Raw genomic sequence first — 21096 nt, 5'->3', positions numbered from 1 at the left:
TGAGATGCCCGTTTTTGTGACAATGCTTGCAGTACTTGGGTCCAATATTGTTTGCTGAGGACGAGTGCCATGTTGATAACGAGAAGAAGCAAGGAATATAGTATCAGAACTTTGTGACTTTATAAGTCCAAGTCGAGTTTCTTCATACATTAACTCTGCAATTGCAGTGTCCAGTATCGGCATAGGATTACGATGCAATAAAGATGCACGAATAGGCTCATAATTAGAATTAAGGGCCATTAAGAACTGAATGATTCGCTTTTGATCCTCAGTTATTTGAGTTTGAGCCAGCTGATTCCATAAAGGTCGTATTTGTGCCAAAAAATTATTGATAGATTGGCTAGATTCCTGTTTCAAACTATGAAGAGCACTCCACAATTGATATTGACATGTATCTGCTAGCAAAAATCACATTCCTCTTTGGCCGTCTCAATCTACTCAAACTGAACATGAATGGAAGGCATGCTAGTATTAGGAATCCATGTAATAATCTGGTGATTTTTACTGTCCCAATCTTTTAGCTGGTCAGTAAATTTTATCTCAGTTTCTCCTTCGCCATGAACTGGTGCAATAATGTCACCGGGAACAATACGCCAAACCTTTCATCTTATGAGAAAACTTCCGCATGCTTTGAGTCCATCAACCATAATTTTTAGAACCAACAAGAATGGTTAAAATTGGTTGAGAAACGTCCATTTTTAGGAGAGGTGGAAAAATAGATTTGGTGCAGTGGGATCACCCTAAAATCAGATAAATTAGAGAACAGAACGACCAAACAGACCAGATAACAAAGAAACCAATATACCAAGATTCCAACTAGAAGAGGATGACCAAAACTATTTAGGCTCTGATACCATGAAATTGTAAAAGCACAATAGCATATAGAAGAATTGTTGGTATATTTGATGATCTTTGACTCTACAAGGCATTATATATTTATGTATAATACAGGGAGAAAAAGAAAGGAAATACAATCAAATATAATGAAAGACATCCCCATAATATCTCTATAAATCCCTTGACATCCCTATAATATCTCTGCAAATCCCTTGACATCCCTATAATATCTCTATAATTATGCGAACATAGTGGAAGGTTCAATGGGAGCGTCTTCAATTCCTCTGCTTGGTGATGTCCTAGAACTTATTCATTTGTTCGATTTTTAAAAGTTGCACATGGATTTCTTGAAGCCAATTGTGCAGCTGATAGGTTGGCTGGTAGTTGATCCACATTTGACATCTCCAAAGACTCCACTTTGCATCAACATTTTTCTTATATTCTTTGCTTTGACACTTTGGGCTTGGTCCATCAGCAGGATATTAGATTGTTTTTGCTGTCCATATTGTTCTTCTGCTACTCTTTCAGGTTACCCAAAAAAGAGGCATCAAGTTTTCTTTAAGATACCCATGTGCTTTCTACCAAAAAAAAAGAAAAAGCACCCATGTGCCAACTTCCACCATTTTCTCGCCAACGCAGAGGGGTAGAAGGGTGGTGAGCCTCGTTCTCATTAGCCAACAAATGGGCTGAAATGAGGATTAGGTTGAAATAAATACCCATGCGCCAACTTCCATATTTAGTTAAAGAATTTGTGGAGCCTCTCAATCCGTCGGGTCAATTCAAATTGAAAAACTAAGAAATGTAGAGATATTCCTAAATTGTACCTCTATTTTATTGTTAAGAAAACTTCTATAACTACGAGGAGGGTGTGTACCTAAGAAGAAAAGAAATATTTAAGGATCTGTTTGGATGAGGATAATTTGATATGAAATTCATGAGTGCCAACTTCCATATTTAGTTAAAGAATTTGTGGAGCCTCTCCATCCGTCGGGTCAATTCAAATTGAAAAACTAAAAAATATAGAGATATTCTAAAATTATAGCTCTATTTTATTTTTAAGAAAACTTCTATAAAGAGGGTGTGTACCTGAGAAGAAAAAAAATATTTGATGGCCTGTTTGGATGGAGATAATCTGATATGAAAAAATAAATTTCATATCAAATTATCATATTTAGTATCAAAAATGAAAGAGAGAGATGATAAAAATATTAATGACCTCAAATTTATTTTCTAGAGAGAAAAGTTAAAACAGTTTTCAAATATGGAAGATTGGAATTTTATAAATTTCTAAATAGTGATGGTCTATTCTTGATAAAAATAACTTCAATAAATCTGCATATATAATCATTAAATTTATTTGATGTCTTTTCAAATTTATTCAATAAAATTTTTAAAAAAAATAAAAATAAAAATAACATTATACAAAAAATTATATGACTATAACCATTATATAAAAATTAATTAGATATTACAATGCTATCTTAATATTAAAAAAATTATTTTATAGTAAAAAATATATTTATAAATTTCATCATATTTTTATATAAGATTATTTTTAATTAAATATAATATTTTTCAGTATCATTTTATAAAATAATTTTTTATCATTCAAATATAATAAAATTTATTTTTTTATAATTATTTTTTTAAATAAATAATTTTTATGAATCACCAGATTGTCCAATAATTTAATGCGCCCGTTAGAGGTCTTAATACCAATCAAAAATATATTAAAAAAATAGACAATTAGGGCTATTCGCGCGTATCCATTTGCATCTCGGGAAATTCTAGCTTCTAGAAGCCTCGTTAATCCTGGTGACAGCTAAGTTTCCATTCGAAAGCCGGCTCCCATCCAACGGCGGAGATATGCCCTCCCTCCGCCAGATCGGGCGACGACCACTCAACTTTAACGTAAAAAAAAAAAAAAGGACCAGGCGACGGTGGAGCAACCGGCAGTCGCGGGTGAATGATGGAAAGGGTGACTGGCTCAACCGGTGACCTTCCCGGCGGAGACAAAAAGGGCGAGAGGCGCTCCCGTGTTCTCCACACGTTTCTTCCGAACTCTGGGTTCCTGCCTGTCCGGGAAAAGGGGAATTGAGGGAGAAATAGTTTGCGTCCAAAATCTACTCAAAAGCTTCGTCTCTCGAGGTATTTCATTTGTTTTTCCCTAATTCCAGGCTTTGATTGCGATCAAATACTCCATTTTTCCTCGTTTGTGACCCCTTTGTCGTTTCCATTTGGTTGGATCACGCGTGTCTTCGTTTTCTCTGTTTTTTCTTTAAATTTATGGTTGTTTCTTATACTTCGGGGATTATGTTTGTAATTCGTGTTTGGATGGATGATTTGGATCAGATTTTGGAGGAAAGATGGGATTTTTAGGGTTCATAGAGATTAATATCTTCATGGTTATTGGAGGTCTTCTGGGAGATTAAAACCTTCAAAGTAGACTCATGAAATCGTGATCTGTTGTTTGGTGTAGGTTTTTGGGAGATTTTCGAGTCTGTTATGAATGGATATGGGTATTTCTTGGGAAATTCGAGTTGTTGTGATCTTACTGTTTCCTTCTATAATTTTGTGAGATCCTGCGGTCGGTTTCTTTGGTTCAGTTAGCCTATTGTGATTTTGACTCTGGATTACGATGCTGCATATTTGATTAAGTTGTTACTCGTCTTCTGTATTGATGATCCAGAAGTAGGTTTAGATAGAGCTCTTGTTTTAGTGGTGTGCAGTTGAAATTCTGATAGCTTGCATGACTTCCTTTTCTTATAGAATATCGGTGGAGCAGTATATAGCTGATTTGAGGCCAATTTTGACCACATGATACCAAATCTGGGCTTGAATTTCATCTTTCAAGTGCTACTAAAAGACAACTTTTACATATCAGAAATGTCAATTATGTATAAATGCTCCAAGGGAAACAGAAGTCTGATGATGAAATTGGGATGGTTTAACTTATAGACTTTGTGTAAATTATGTTACTGCTTTTTTGTAACTGTATCATGTTCATTTTTATCTGATTTTTTTTATTCACCAGGGATCCTGTGTTAAATCTATGCTTGTCTGTAGGAGGCATTTGAAATGGTCATCTTATATAGTAAAAGCTGAAAAAATAGTAGTTGTAATTTTAGCCTATGCCAGTGATATTTTCCAACAATTAGAATATATAGAGTTTTGGTTTACGGTTATGAAAGGGATATTACTTTATAGTCTTCTTCAATGTTCATTTCTAATGACTATCATGTTACTGTGATATAAATTAGACACTGTGGCTATTAGTAACATAATTTTTTTTTTAAACTTGTGTATCATAATTAACAACTTTGCACACGGAAAAATAACCGATGTTTGATCATCCTTAGTCATAACTCTCTATATTTTACATGACTTGAAAGACTCAGACCCCCTGGCTGCTTACCACTTTTCATTCTGTTTTATTCTCCTTTTCTGCCAGCCTTCCTTTTCTTTTTCTTTTAATCACTTTGATGCCTTGGTGATATAAATTATTTCAGTTTATTACCAGTTTGCTAGTCTTATAGGATTTTGATTAACATGGGTTTTGATCACTTTATCTTTTTTCTTTTTCTTCACCTAATTTATATATGTTATGCTTGCCAATGATTTCTCCAATCAGATAATTCTCTACATACTCTCAACTGTTGTAGCGCCCCAATCTCCATAGGCCACTGCATGACAAAGTAATGCTTCATTCAGCTTCACTAGATTTTAGTCCTAGGGTTGGATCCATGTTCCTGTGGATATGCTCTCTCTCTTTTCAATATCAGTGAAGTGCATGGTATGACCTAGCTATCCAGGACACTTTTTTTTTTCACAATTTTCTTTTAGTTTTAGTTGCATACTTGCATTCTTCAGGTTCATAGAAATTATTTAATATGTAAGCTGGGAAATAAATTGCACATACCTCCAATTTGGCAAGAGGTTATTTATTTCCTTATTCTTGTATAGGCATTTTTTCTTTTCTTTTTTTTTTCCTTTTCTTTTTTTTTTTTTTGGGGCAATGCTGTTTATATATCAAGTCTATTTCTTTTAGCTTTTCATCACTGCACGTAATTGTCGAACTCCTTCCATAGATCTGTTCTTTGTGGGCTAATGTTTTCTTTCCTTTTTTATGATCATCTGATAGTTATAGATATGAACAAGCGTGGTTTTTTGATTTTTCAGGCTGCTCATTGTCGAAATGGAACTCTTCTTCAGTGGTTTTACCAGTGAATCGTCAGCATCTGAGAATTTGTTTGCCCATCCGGACATCCAAAAGTGCCCATTTTTGAGAAACATCAATGCACCCACCAAGTTTTCATTCTCTTCATCTGTCAATTTTCCTGCTCCTGTAATTTATTATCCTATCCTTGATTGTAAGTGAGTTTATCTTTACATGTGGATGTTGATCCTTACTCATGCTTTTTGTGCTTCTTTTAGGTAAGAGGAGCCAAGGGTCCAATCTTTGAAGATGGACCCAACTTTGATATGGCATTCAGGCTTTTCCATGGACGTGATGGAGTTGTCCCACTTTCAGGAAAATCATACATGCATGATGAAAATGTGGAACCTGAGCCTGCACCACAGTTTAACCCATTAGCGGCCAAGGCAGCTACTATCAGCCTCTCAGCTTTTGGACTTGGAGGACCCTTTGGCTTTGATTTCTTCTCAAACAAGTGGAAGAAACAGAAGAACAGATCCTCCAAGAATGATCCTTCACAGGTTAGCATTGCATCACTTTAAACTTTATCTGGTCAGGGCTCTCGCTTGCTATACATTTTCAGATACCTATCTATCAATTAGGTAGGACTCAGTTATTATCATGTACTGCTAGCCTATGCTTAAAATGGCTGGCATGCCACACCCTCTTCCCATTACTGAAAGACATGTTAGTTGGAGCTTTTCCTTGGGGTTCAACAACCGGTTTTTCTTCTATTTAGACCTCTAAAGCCGTAGATGCCTTTAATAAGAATAATCGTAATCATGGTGGAAAACTGTAGCATTTTTTTTATTCCAGCAAGGTTGGAAAAGGCAGTCTGAATTATCTGTTAAGTGAGGAAGATGATTTGTTTGCCCAACTTCTTACTTCTGCTTATTATGCTCTTGTTTCAGAAAGGAGGAGATTCCTCACATGAAGCACTCAGCAATGAGTGGCTGGAAACTGGGCAGTGCCCTATTGCAAAGTCCTACAGGGCAGTGAGCCGTGTCCTACCTCTTGTTGCAAAGGCCCTACAGCCACCACCAGGTGTGAAACTAAGGTGTCCACCTGCTGTGGTGGCTGCTCGAGCAGCACTAGCCCGAACAGCCCTCGTGAAGAACCTCCGCCCCCAGCCCTTGCCTGCTAAGATGCTAGCGATTGCCTTGCTAGGCATGGCAGCCAATGTTCCCCTTGGGATATGGCGAGAGCACACATTAAAATTCTCCCCACAATGGTTTGCAGCTATCCATGCTGCTGTTCCATTCATTGCAATGCTGAGGAAGTCCGTGCTTATGCCAAAGACTGCAATGGCATTCACTATAGCAGCCTCTATTTTAGGTCAGACCATTGGTTCAAGGGCTGAACGTTACCGGCTGAAGGCAGTGGCTGCGGCAAGGGTCTCTGGAAGTCCTACTAGCAAGGAAGCTTTTAGTCTGAAAAAGAGTGGGCAGTGCAGTGAGGGTGAGGGAAGAGTCTGGGATCCACTTCCGCTCAAGGTGGCAGGTTCCGGCTCATCTTCAGCTACTGCACCGACTGCAAGTGTGTGCGGCTGATAATGGTAAACAATATTTGTTTATGACCATTAAAACTATCGTTGTTGTTATTCGTGCTATAAAAGACAACATGGATGCTTGCATCAGTATATTTGAGAAATCCTCAGAGAAAGGAGGTGAGAATAAGAATAAAGAGCAGTTGGAATTGTTTGCAGCTGATGCTGTAAACTAGAATTGCGTGATATTATATTCTAGATATTACTGGATCTCGGGCTGTAGTGTGATGTATGGAACAATGCATTCAAAGATGCTTATCCTTTGGCCTTTGGCTGCATTATGGAGTAAAGGTAGACAGTTGTGACTGATTGGCCCTTGTGGAGTTGGTGGGTGGTGTCTTGACTTGATTCTGTTCACTGCTTTATTTTGTGGTGGTGGACCAAGTCTTAACAAATAAAGTCACACCAGCCACCCTCTAAGAGTAAAAGAAGTTGATGAGAGTGTGTGAACCAAAGAGTCCCACAAAGATGGGTGGAACAAACCCTTGCCAAAAAGTCTTCATTTTATATTCTCACTATATTGATTGTACGTTATCCTTTTACTTACAGTATCTGTTGATCCAAGTTGTTATTAAGACTTAAAACCTTTGCCACAAAACCATGTGGTTTATTTGGGGTTGGTTTCATAACATGATTTATCAAAGTTTGAACATGTTTAATAGTCGGATCATAGTTCATTTTACCAGATGTATAACCAAGAGAATTTTGGGTAGAAAAGAAGGTGCTTAAAATTCTGCTAATCGATAGCTAAGAAGGCTAAAAAGACTTATATTGTTGGTGTGTAGCTCCAGCTCGTGCAACTTGGTGCAACTATCTACCAAAACATGTAAAGGGAAAAAGGATGCATAATGTTTGATGCATAGAGATGCGTGAACGAAACAATTTGATAAATAAGTTTTTATCTCTTTCGTTTTAGGAAAAATATCATCAGTATTTTTATAAACAGATTATCTTATGGAATCAGATTCTTTTAGGGGAGCAGAGCTGAATTGATTGGTCATGACATGTTGTAGTGACCTACTTAATTTGAGAAGTCTGAATATCCATCACTAAGAGTAAGAAGTGAAATCTTTGATTTTTTGGTTCTTTTGGATTGATGCAAATCCTGGTCAACGGATAAGAGTTATTGTCATTGGGCAGTCTAGAAAAACTTAATTGATTATATGACCAGAAAAAAATGAATATGCGGCAATTTACTTTGTTTTTTTTTCTTTGTGACCTTTTGAAAATATTGTGAAGATTTATAATGACCGATTATAAATTTTATATTTTGGTGACAAGCCACTGGTGTGCCTAGATAAGTAATAGAATTATATTATTTTACATTCATAATATGGTAAAATTCATTTTCAAATATAGCTTGCATATTTACTGCCCAAAAGATGCTAATTTCGGATATGTTTGAAATATTCTTTTTTGTTTTTGAGAACCAGCAAATGCGCACAAGCAATACATGTTTAAAGATAATAAATATACCGTACAAAGTGAGAGTTGAATAAGCAACTAAAATAGATCAAATATCATAAAAAAGAGATATAAAATAAATAAACAAGAGAAAAATATATGAGAGTAAGCTTACTAAAAGACAGATTGATCATATGGGAAAAATTAAAATAGAACAAGTAACAAACTAGAAGTATAATTAAATAAACCATATAAAATTAGAAAGTATAGAATAAAAAACTAATCAACTAATATATAAAAATTAAAAAGAAATTAAAAGATATGAGAGTTGCTTTTGTGGATCTCTCCCGATTGAAGAATATTTTGTACACCGACTCTCATGGATGTCTTTATACAAAAATCTTTGTAATATAGTCAATTTATCAAAAAAATTTAAAAATAAGATAAACATATGTATTATATAATATAATATTATATTGTATATATATTACATAACATTATAAGATGTATCATGATATATATTATATTATAATATATATAGCATATAATATATAATATATTATTTATTACATATTATAATTATACTTATAGTATATAATTATAATATATATCATATTACCAAAGCTTTTGTGGCCGAAAGAGCAAGCGATGTGGGCAGGTAGGCAGAGAAGGCAGTGTGGTGGGTCAATGATTATAGGATTCGTCAGGAGCATTTTATTTTTCTTTGGAGTTGCTGAGTTGGGCTTGCCTGTGCTCTCGATGTTGGACGATGATGTAATGGAGGGCTATGAAACGAGTGTCGGTTGTTTAGAAGTGAGGTAGGTCAAGAAATGAAGTAAGAAAGGAAATGAAAAGAACTTTATATTAGTTTTTTTTAGATTAGTTTGTGTCACATGAGCATGAATACGATCCTTTATATAGACTTCATGACAACCCTTCGCATACGGTGGCAGAACCAAGATATTTATATTAGGGGGCCAAAACCAATAATAAACATACTTTTTAATTCAATATAAATATCTAAATTATATGCAACAAGGAAGCACAAGATCATGGTTTAATAAGTAAAAAAATATAAGATGTGAAGTGAAAATATACCTAGAATTACGACCGACGCTCTTTTAGAGAAATAAAATCATCAAATATTTAATCTAAGTTGATAGTGTCAGCAATCTCTCTACCAATATAGATAACCATACTATCTGCAAGAAATTCATCTTTTATTTTATTACAGAGCCTTGTTTTGACAATCTTTATTGCTGAAAATATCTGTTCACTAGTTGCAGTTGATACTCGAAGAGTTAAGATGAGACGAATCAATCTATCAACAAGATAAAAGGTCTTAGACTTTCTAGTTTCTACTAATTTCTTGCATAGCTATGAAATAGAAGATAAATTTTGAAGTTGCGGATGGCTACTAGTTTCAATTCTAAAATGCTGCAATTGAAATCTCAAATTTATTATCTCTTGCTGAATAAAATCTATGGGATAGTACTTCTCTGTAAGAGTGCAAATGTCATCAATATTAAAAGATTTATAACTATTTTTTGAATCTATAGCAGCACTTAATCTTAAAAGCTCAATTGTCTGTTTACTGAAGCTAGATAACTCCAATAATTGAACATCTATAGAAGCATTGAATATATCAAAATAATAGTGATGCTCTATAGTGATTTTATCATGTTGGCAACGACCACGGCCTCGAATATATATATGTCGAGAATGATATAACTTCTTGTAAAAAGTTATTCCATCTATCATCTCTCAAATTTTGAATGAGTACTTTTGTACTTAAAATCAAATTCAAAGTATTCAGAATATCTTGGGACTTCTACTGTAGAGTTTGACAAAGGAGTGATCTCCATAATTTCTTTTATGAGATGCAAAATAAAAACTAATTCAAAAGATGTGATCATTTAATAAACAGCACTGACATCTCCTCACTGAGAGAAAGTGGATCCATCCTTTATGATATCTTCAAGAATACAACAAGTAACAATAAAACTCTTTATAAGACTGTATATAGAATTAAAATGAGAACTCCATCGAGTATCATCAGGACGCTTTAATGTGTCAATTTGATTAGCACCTCTTTCAGTTTTAAGTTCATCAGAATCTATTAATCGGGCAATTTCAGTAGCTTGCGTGGCTTGTAATTCATCATGACATTTACTTGAAAAAGTTACAATATTGATGATAAAAGATAAATTTGAAAAGAACTCACACACTGAATGGACCTCTCTAGATGCAGCCACTAAAGCTAATTAGAGTTGATGAGCAAAATAGTGAACGTAATATGCACAAAGACGATCATTAAGAAATGGCGCTTATAAACCTTTCCACTTACCACATATGCTGCTAGCACCATCATATCCTTGACTACAAATATCAAGACTATGATGAGATAAAATCATTGATATTTTATGCTTAACTATAATAGCTGTTGTATTTTTGACATGAGCAAGATCAAAAAAATGCTCCTTTATAAACTGCTCTTTATCAACAAATCTCATAACAAGAGCCATTTGTTCTCTTTTAGATTCATCACGTGTCTCATCAATAAAGATACAAAATTTAGAATTTTCAATATCATCACGATCTTGTTTCTAACTTTACTAGTAAGAATACGCAAAATCTCCTTTTGGATCATAAGAGAAATATACTTAACAGTAGATAAAGTATTCTCAAGAACAATATTAGCAACTTTATCATTATATAAAGCTAAAAGTTTAATATCTCAATAAAGTTACCTTGATTTTTGAAACTTATGGATTCATCATGCCTCTGAAAGCACACCCTTGAAGTATAAGCCAACGAACAACATCAATAGAAGTCTTTACTCGTAACCTATTATTTTCAATTTGAGTAGCAGTTTGCATGTGTATGATTTTATCAATATGCTTTGACCGATTCATTAAATCTAAATAAGATCTCACTGTATTATTCTGTGGTTAGCATGGATCATCCCCAATATAATTCAGAAAAGCATAATTTTTTCTATCATCATTTTTTTTTCAGTTTCTAAAACCTTGGATAGTAAACACATCCCAACCAGGCCTTCCATATGCTTTTGTATTAAAAAGATAACATGGCAAACAATATGCAGCATCTTTCGAAGGAGAATACTCAAGCCAAGAAGAGAATTGTGTAAACCATGAAGCTTGAAAATGACGAGGGCATTTTTTTATCCAAAAAATAGATAATTGGACAAGCGAAAATGGATAAGCAAATTTGATATGGACCAGCCCTTAAATAGGCTCTACATATTTCATCACACTAATTTAATGGATATTCTCCAATTTGCAGACATAGTCCTGAATCATGCCCTAAAGAAGCAATATTAATTTTGTCGGCATTATTAGCATTAGAATTTAGATGACATCCTTCATTCTCAACTTCAACTCTAAGTGCATAGGATGTTGTTCATCATTCTCAGTCCTAAGAGATTTTGAAGTATGTTGTTCCTCAATATTCATCAATTCAGAAGCTTCTTTTCTTTTAAAAAAAGAATCTAACTTTTTTTGTTTACCCATGAATTCACATTTCAAAATTTCAAGTGATCAAATCCAATAAAACTTCCAGCAAAATTTAAATTTGAGATAAACTATGCAGGTACTGCAACAAAAAAAAAATTAATTTAACAACTTACACAATTTCTAAACAAGTAATTACTTTGAAATTATTAAACCAATAAAGATAAACTTACAGTAAAAAGATTTGCCTTATAAGAATCAGAGCTCCAATCTTCTAGAGTCCAAATACTGTAAATTTTTTTCATTCTCCAGATCTCTTTTTCTCCGGTCTCCGGCCAATCATATATTTTTTTTTGTCTCGATCGTCTTTACTATTCTTTTCTGCTTGAGTGAGGTGATGAATTAGAATAGTAAAGTTTTCGCTTGTGGCATTTGGCATATGAAAAGGCAAGGCTTACTTTCTATTCCTACAGTCTCTCAACGTCATACATCAATTGCCATTTTTGTCAATATAATATATTATATTAAAGATGAAAAGTAAATGAGGGAAGTGTGAATGTTGAATTGTACCTTTCTATTCAAAAAAAAGCTGCGAACGTAGGCTGTACATCATTTATTATACTTTTTTAATTTTTACTTTTTAACTTTATTGTACTTTCAATTATTTTTTATAAATCTTTCATTAATTCCTATATATAAATAAAATATTAATAACTACTAATAAAAAAGATAAATATAAATTTTGGGGGGCCAATGACACACACACACATGTGTATATATATATATATATATATATATATATATATATATATATATATATATATATATATATATATATATATATATATATATGTATGTATGTATATATATATATGTATGTATATGTATGTATATGTATATATATATATATATATATATATATATATATATATATATATATATATATATATATATATGTATGTATATGTATATATATATATATGTATATATATATGTATGTATATGTATATATATATATATATGTATATATGTATGTATGTATATGTATATATATATATATGTATGTATGTATGTATGTATATGTATATATATATATGTATGTATGTATATGTATGTATGTATTCATTATATTATATATATTAATAATATTTTATTTAAACTTTTTGGTGGGGGGGGCATGGCCCCCTCGGTCCTTGAATGGCTCCATTTTTGTTCCTATATTCTATAATGACCTTTCTTCTGTCAAACATTATTATAATAACTTTTTACATTATATAACATTTCATATTCTCATGTATTAAAAAAATGCAAAGACACACGACTCTTCATCTATCATGACTTTCAATCTACCCATGATTTTGATAATTTTCATGCAACATTAATCAAGTTTAATTTCCAACATCGCTCCTTAAACTTGATTCTTCCAAAGAGATAATCCTAAAAATTTTTCTTATTCTTTGAAAGGCTTTTACTTGCAGTGGTTTAGTGAAGACGTATGCAACTTGATCTTTGGTCTTTATGTACATAAATTGTACCATTTTCTCTTTGACACAATCTCAGATAAAATAATATCTTGTATCAATATGCTTGCTTCGATCATGATAGATAGGATTCTTTGCTAACTCTATTGCTGATTTATTATCGATGTATATCTTTGTAGCCTCCTTTTGTGATACTTGAATCTTCATCAATAGGTTTCGTACCTATATAGCATGGCAAACACAAAATGTAACAGCAACATATTTGGCTTCATAAGTAGAAAGAGTGATGATTGATTACTTTTTCAAAGATCAGGTAAATACGGTGCCTCTAAAGAAGAAAATAATCTAGTAATACTTTTTCAGTCATCAATATCTTCAATCCAATTACTATCTGAATAGCTAACCAACTTCAAAAGATTGTTAGATGAATAAAATAATCCATGATTAAGAGCACCTTTGATGTAGCATAGAATACACTTGCGGCCTTCAAATGAGACATCTTTCATTCTATCTTATAGTAACTAACAAGTCCAACTCCATAGAGAATATCCAATCTTGTGCACATAAGGTAGCAAAGACTTCTAACCAGGCTCTTAAAATATGTTGGATTAATATCTTTTCCTTCTCTTTTTGATAGCTTTATTCCAACTTCTATCGGAATATCAATGGGATGGCAATTTTTCACAGCAAACTTGCCCAAAATTTTCTTAGCATGGTGAGTTTGTGAGACAAAAGTGCCTTGTTTCTTTTGCTTCACTTCCAGTCCTAAGAAGTGAACCATAAGCTTGATGTCGGTCATCCCAAACTCTCTAATCATGGAGGCTTTAAACCCTTTGATTATTGAGAGAGTGTTCCCTGTAAAAATCAAATCATCAACATACAGACAAACAAGTAGAATTTTTCTATTGTTGTTCATCTTCATATACAAAGTATGATCATAAGGGCATTTTGAAAATCCACTCTTAATAATTTAGTCATCAATTCTAGCATTCCAAGATCTAGGAGTTTGCTTTAGTCCATATAGAGCTCTTTTCAATTTATATATTTTACTTTCTTCACCTTCTTTTGCATAGCTCAAAGGTTGCTCTATATATATTTTTTTATTAAGATAATCATTTAAAAAGGCTGACTTTATATCCATTTGAAAAAATTTTCGTTTATTTTGAATTGCCAAGGAGATAATAAGGCTTATTGTCTCTAGACGTACAAATGAAGCAAAAACTTCATCGTAGTCAATGTCTTATTTTTGTTTATAATCTTTTGCAACTAAGCTTGCTTTATACTTCTCCACTTTGTCTTCTGCATTTCTCTTAGTTTTATACATCCATTTTATGCCAATCGCCTTATGTTCTTGTAGAAGATTGATGAGCTCCCAAGTATTATTCTTAATTATAGCTTGCATTTCTTCATCTATTGCTCTTCTCCATTTCTCTTCAATATTTATTTCTTCAAATTTGATAAGATCATATCCTGCAAAGAGATCAAATATAGTAAAATTATTATTTATTAGCATCATCAAGTCTTCTCATAATATTGTAGAGATCTTGAATGTTTCTTATTTTTGGGGTGGTTCTACTTGCAATACTTACAGTTGACCCTCTCGGTGATGTTTGCCTTTCTTCTTGAGCTGAAATTGGTTCTTCATTTATTGATTCCTCCTGTTCATCAATGATACTTCTATTTTTCTTTTTTTTCTTTTTATTTATCCAATTTCAAATTTATTCTTCAATAAATTCAACATATCTAGAAAATATAATTTTTCTTATTAGATGATTATAAAGTTCATAGCCATTAGAATTCTCACCATAGCCTAACAAGATGCATTTTTTTCCTTTATCTTCCAACTTTGACCTTTTTTGATCTGGTACTTTGACATAGGCTACATTCCAAAAATTCATAAGTGGATCCACCCTTGGCTTGTATTTGCTCCAAGCTTTTTCTGGTGTCATATTCCAAAGCCTTTTAAGTGAAAACTTGCTTAACAAGTACACAGCACAAGAAATAGCTTTTGCCCAATATTTTTTAAGTATAGATCTTTCTTTGAACATGCAATGTATCATGTTCAAAATAGTTTTACTTTTTTTCGAAACATCATTTTGTTATGGTGAATATGGCATAGTAAATTAATGATTAATTTTTAGTTCTTTGCCATAATTCTCAAATTCATGTGAATTGTATTCTCCACCATAATCTGATCTCAATGCTTTGATGTGAAGATCACTTTGGTTTTCTACCATTTGTTTAAATTCCAAAAATTTTTGAAAAACTTTCACAAAAAAAACCCATATTTTTTCACTATAATCATTAGTAAATATAAGATAATACTTCTTACCGCCAACAGATGTGAGGTTAATGGATCCACAAATATCTAAATAAATTAACTCTAGAATTTTGTTTGCTCCTTTAGATCTCCCTCCTTTGAAATATTTTCTGTATGTTTCACACATTTGAGTTGGTTAACCAATAAATGGAATCTCTGTCACCATCTTCTTTGTTGACAAAAGATTTAAGCTTTGAAAATTTAGATGGCCATATCTAAGATGCCATAAGGTGAAACTTTCTTTTATTTCAACTTTAAAATATTTAGGTTGCTGAATTTGGAGATTCACTGAAAATATTTTATTTTTTGACATATGCACATATGTGATCAAGATGTTATTCTTATCATAAATAGAGAAACCCAATTCTTTCATATGAATATCATATCCTTTTTCAAGCAACTGGTCCAAACTTAATATATTGCTTTTCATATCAAAAATATAATAGACATCAGAAATAATATCTTATGCTCCATTTTTGTGTTTAATAAAGATTTTTAACTTTTTCTTCAATGAGCCTTTTTGTTGAATCTCTAAATATAATATTATCTTTGTAACTTTTATCAAGCTCGATGAATAATTTCTTCCTGCCACACATATGATTGCTAGTTCTTGTGTCAAAGTACCATATACTTTCTTAATTTGCTTCAACTTTATTGTTGGCTAATAATACTATTTCTTCTTCTTTTCTATCTTCCTTTTTAACGAAATTAGCTTTTTCTCCTTCATTATTAACATTTTTATACCAACATTCTAAGCTATAATAGCCAAACTTTTTACATATATAACATTGAATATCAGATTTTTCAAACTTTGATCTATTGTTATATCTTCTTCTTCCTCACTCTCTTTATGTTGGTTGCTAAGTTGTATCCTTTGCTCTTTCACTTGATTGTCCTCTTACTTGCCCAAGTGGAGCTCAATGAGAAAATCATCATCCTCTACCTCTTTGTCTATAGCCTCGATCTCTTTGACCTCTTGAATTCTCCTTCTTTTCTTATATTATGGCTTTCACTTGTAATGCTTGCTCGAGTGGCTTTTCTTCTCCTCTTTTGATAAATTTTTGCTCATGGGCTTATAGAAAACCTATGAGTTGTTCTACAATCATTTTCTCCAAATCTTTTGATTCTTCAATGGCTACAACCATATAATTAAATTTTGGGTCTAATGACTGTAATATCTTTCTATCACTTAAATATCAGTTAGTATTTCTCCATTTCTTCTAAGTTGATTAACAATAATCATAACTCTTAAAAAATATTCAGAAATAGATTCTGAAATTTTCATTTATAAAGATTCAAATTCAGCCCTTAGATTTTGAAGGTGAATTTTTTTATCTTTCCTACTCCTTTATAGGCTTTTAGAGTAGTTTCCAAGTTTTTTTTGATGTCGTAGTAATGGCAATTATCTCAAAAGTGGCTTCATCCATATTTTGGTAGATAGTAAACAATATCTTTTTGTCATTTCTTCTCAAACCCTTGAGTTGATCCTTCAACTCCTTTGAAAGATTCGCCTCTTCTTGTGTTACCTGTTCATTGTAGCCTTCGATAACTTCCTCCCACATATCTTGAGAACTAAGTAAAGCCTTTATTTGTATGCACCAATTATCATAGATATCTTTAGTCAAGCTAAGGACTTGGGGGTTGAAGCATATTTGTGGAGGCCATGATGGAGGACAATGGGGCTCTAATACCAAATGTGTTGGTTGTTTAGAAATGTGGTAGGCCAAGAATTGAAGTAAGAAAGAAAATGAAAAGAACATATTGTATTAGTTTCTTTGGATTGGCTTGTGTCAAATGAGCATGAGTTCAATCCTTTATATAAGCTTCATGACAATCCTTCAAATACCCTATAGTGACCTTTTTTCTATCAAACATTATTATAATGACTCTTCACATTACATAATATTTCATTCTCATGCATTGAAAAAATATAAAGATACATGACTCTTCATCTATCATGACTTTCAATCTACCAATGACTTTGATAATTTTCATGCAGCATTAATCAATTTTAATTTTCAACAACGAGATGGGGACATCATTGGAGGAAGAAAAAGGAAGAGGATGGTGCATCAAGGATAGAACGAGAAGCATGATGATAAGAAAGAGGAGGAGAAGTCAATTTTAGGTAGGTGGCTAAGTGGGATTCCTTTCATCAAGTTGTTGTGAGAGAAAGATGGCATCAAGCTAGTGTGAAAGAAAGACATGAAAAAGGATGAGAAAGAGAAGAACCACTTAGAGATGGTGGTTGAGGAAGAGGAAACCAAGGATGAGAATGAGAACGAGCTACATTTGGATAGGTTCGGGTTGTATCTTTCAGGTGAAAGAATGATGGATCTTTTTTTTTTTTTTTTGCAATGTGAACCATTGGATGAGACTCCACATAACTCTCAAAGCACTCCTAACTCTTTGAATCATTCACTGGCATAGATCTCGAAGTAACCATTACACAATCCAATAATGGTTGCATGCAACAGAAAAAAAAAATGCATCATCCTTTCACCCCTTGTCCCTTTTAGATAGAGGAGAGATGAGAAATAGAAAAAGAAAGAAGGTGATAGAAAAGTGTTTGGATCCTCTACGGAGCAATTTTTGCACCACAGACTATAGCACAGTTACAAATAGAAATAGCTGTCACATAATTCATCTCAAAGATAAATGGTTCTTTTTTCATCATCATGACACACTGCGTATTACACTAACAATACATCATCATATTCCAAGAGAGTCGCCTGGTGATAAAAGAGAACCATTTATCTTCAAGATAGATAATGTAGCAACTATCCATGATAATATTTTGTAATGCAAAAATTGTATCGTAAATGATCCAATTTTGATAAAAAAAAAAATTATATATATATATATATATATATATATATATATATATATATATATATATATATATATATATATATATATATATATATATATATATATATATATATATATATATATATATATACCCATCATCTCTAAGCTAACATGGTATGAGCTGGTGAGCTAGTATGGAATGATCGCGGGCTATTTTGTAATTATATTCAAAAATATATGAAATCTATAAAAAATAAAAATAAAATTGAAAATGTAAACTAAAAAGGGCATATTTGTCCTACAAATTCTTTACATAAAAGGTGGATGCATATGAAAAATGCATCATTCTTTTACACGAAAGATACAACCTCTATTCTTTTTGGATATAGGAGAGAGGAGAAATAAAAGAAAAAAGATAATAGTAAAGAGTTTAAATCCTCTATGGCATAACTTTTACATTACAAAGTGTAATACAATCACATATAAATACCATATCATTCATTTTGGAGATGGTGGCTCTTTTTTATCACCATGATATACCATGTATTGTACTAATGGTGCCTCTTCATATTTTAGGAGAACCATCTGGTGATAAAAATGAGCTATTTGTCTTCAAAACGAATGATGTAGCGGCTATCCATGATAGTGCCATATTCAATAATGCAAAAGTTGTATCACAAAGGATCTCATTTCGATAGAAAAAGATATACCTATCATCTCTAAGTCAATGTGGCATAAGCTGATGAGCTAGTGTGAAAGGATTGAGAGTTATTTTACAGTCATATGAAAAAATATATACCGAACCTATGAAAAATAAAAATAATGTTGAATCTATAAAATAGAAGGGGCATATTTTTCTTACAAACTCTTTACTTAAAGAATGGATATGTGTGAAAAAAATGTATCATTTTTTTGCACAAAAGATGCAACCCCTATCCTTTTTGGATAGAGGAAGGAGGAACAAAAAAAAGGAGAGAAAGATGAAAATGAGAGGTGATTAAAAAGAGTTTGGATCCTCTATGTTGCTATTTTTATACTGTAGAGTACAATACAATCATAAATAGCTGCCACATCATTCATCTCAGAGATGGATAGCTCTTTCTCATCATCACTTATGGTACCATATCTTATTCTAAGAGGGCTATCCGATGATAAAGAAAAGCCATTTGTTTCCACAATGGATGATGTAGCGGCTATCTATGATGGTACCATATTATCTAATACAAAAGTCATATTGCAGAGGATATCAATTAGATAAAAAAAGTTATACCTATCATGTCTAAGCCAACATAGCATTAGCTATTGAGCTAGTATGGAAGGATCAAGGGTGGATCAAGGGCCATTTTGTAGCCATAAAAATTATATTAAATTTATAAAAAATAAAAATAAGTCGAATCTGCAAAGTAAATGAAGAAAATTTTCTTGTAAACTCTTTATTTAAAAGATGGATGCATGTGAAAAAAAGTGTATTATTTTTTCATGTGGAAGATACAACCCCTATCCTTTTTGGATAGAGGACAGAGACCGAACAAAAGAATAAGAAGAATGAAGAAAGTGATAGAAAAGTGTTTGGATCATCTATGGTACAATTTTTATATTGTAGAGTGCGATACAATAATATATAGCTATCACATCATTTATCTCGGAGATAACTTTTTTTTATCACCATGACATGTTGTATATTACACTAATGATACCTTATCATATTCTAGAAGAGCCGTCCGATGATAAAGGAGAGCCATCCAGTGATAAAGGAGAGTCGTTTGTCTCCAAGATGGATGATGCAACAACTATCCATGATAGTACCACATATCTAATGCAAACACAAAAGATCCCATTTCGATTAAAAAAGATATGCCTATCATCTCTAAGCCAATGCGGCATGAGCTAGTGAGCTAGTATAGAAGGATTGATGGTCTTGTTGTATCTATATTCAAAATTTAAATCTATAAAAAATAAAAATAATATTGAATCTACAAAATAAAAGAGATATATTTTTTTTGCAAACTCTTTACTTAAAAGGTGGATGCGTGCAAAAAAAAGTGCATCATTCTTTCACTTGAAAGATACGGCCCCTATCCCTTTTGGATAAAGAAAAGAGAAGAAATGAAAGAAGAGAAGAAGGAAGAAGGTGATAGAAAAGAAGATGGATCCTCTACAGTGCAACTTTTATACTACAGAATATAGTACAATTATAGATAGCTATTATATCATTTATCTCAGAGATAGACAACTCTTTTTTATTCTCATTACACATCATGTATTACATTAACGGTATCTCTTCATATTTTAGGAGAGCTGTGATCTATTTATGTCTAAGATAGATAATGTAGTAGCTATCCATGATAGTATTATATTCTCTAATACAAAAGTTGCATCACAAAAGGATCCCATTTCAGTAGAGCAAGATATGGCCATTATCCCTAAGTCAATATGGCATGAACTACTGAGCTAGCATGGAAGGATCGAGGCTATTTTATACTCATATTAAAAATTATATCGAATCTATAAAAAATAAAAGTAATGTTGAATCTACAAAATAGGTGGGGCATATTTTTTTTTTTAAACTTTTCAACTTAAAAAGTGGATGCACATGAAAAAAGGTGTATCATTCTTTTGCGCTAAAGATACAACCCCTATCCCTTTTGAATAAAGGAAGGAGGAGAGGCAAAAGGAAGAGAAGAGGGAAACATGTGATAGAAAAGAATTTAGATTCTCTAAGATGCAACTTTTACATCGTAGAATATAGCACAATCACAGATAACTACCATATCATTTATCTTAGATAGATGACTTTTTTTTATCATCAAGATATGCGATATATTGAACTAACAATATCTTATTATTATCCAGAAGTGCTGGATGATAAAGAAGAGCTATTTATCTCTAAGATGGATAAATAATGGCTATATATAACGGTACTGCATTTTCTAATACAAAGTTGCATCGTACGTAGAAGATCCTATTTCGATAGAAAAAGATATGCCTATCGTCTCTAAGCCAATCATCTCTAAGCCAACATGGCATGA

At 32.4% G+C, this 21096-nt stretch overlaps 1 protein-coding gene across 1 annotated transcript; it reads left to right on the top strand.

The window, feature by feature from the left end:
- The first annotated feature begins 2783 nt into the window (after positions 1–2783).
- Positions 2784–6764, top strand: LOC105059270 (uncharacterized). The gene is made up of 4 exons (XM_010942508.3): positions 2784–2985; positions 5017–5182; positions 5272–5553; positions 5944–6764. Exons 2-4 carry the CDS (start codon positions 5033–5035, stop codon positions 6580–6582), a joined length of 1071 nt encoding a protein of 356 aa, XP_010940810.1. The 5' UTR covers positions 2784–2985; positions 5017–5032; the 3' UTR covers positions 6583–6764.
- The last annotated feature ends 14332 nt before the right edge of the window (positions 6765–21096 follow it).

This window comes from Elaeis guineensis, chromosome 16, assembly GCF_000442705.2.
Source record: "Elaeis guineensis isolate ETL-2024a chromosome 16, EG11, whole genome shotgun sequence".
NCBI classification, from domain to species: Eukaryota; Viridiplantae; Streptophyta; class Magnoliopsida; order Arecales; family Arecaceae; genus Elaeis; species Elaeis guineensis.
This window is presented reverse-complemented; position numbering and strand designations above follow the sequence as displayed.

Excerpts from the sequence above, each read along its gene's own strand:
- LOC105059270 (XM_010942508.3), top strand. The coding sequence starts at position 5,033 with ATGGAACTCTTCTTCAGTGGTTTTACCAGTGAATCGTCAGCATCTGAG. Across the intron at positions 5,183-5,271 it reads CTGTCAATTTTCCTGCTCCT|GTAAGAGGAGCCAAGGGTCC; the intron begins GTAATTTATTAT and ends TGCTTCTTTTAG. Across the intron at positions 5,554-5,943 it reads CCAAGAATGATCCTTCACAG|AAAGGAGGAGATTCCTCACA; the intron begins GTTAGCATTGCA and ends CTCTTGTTTCAG.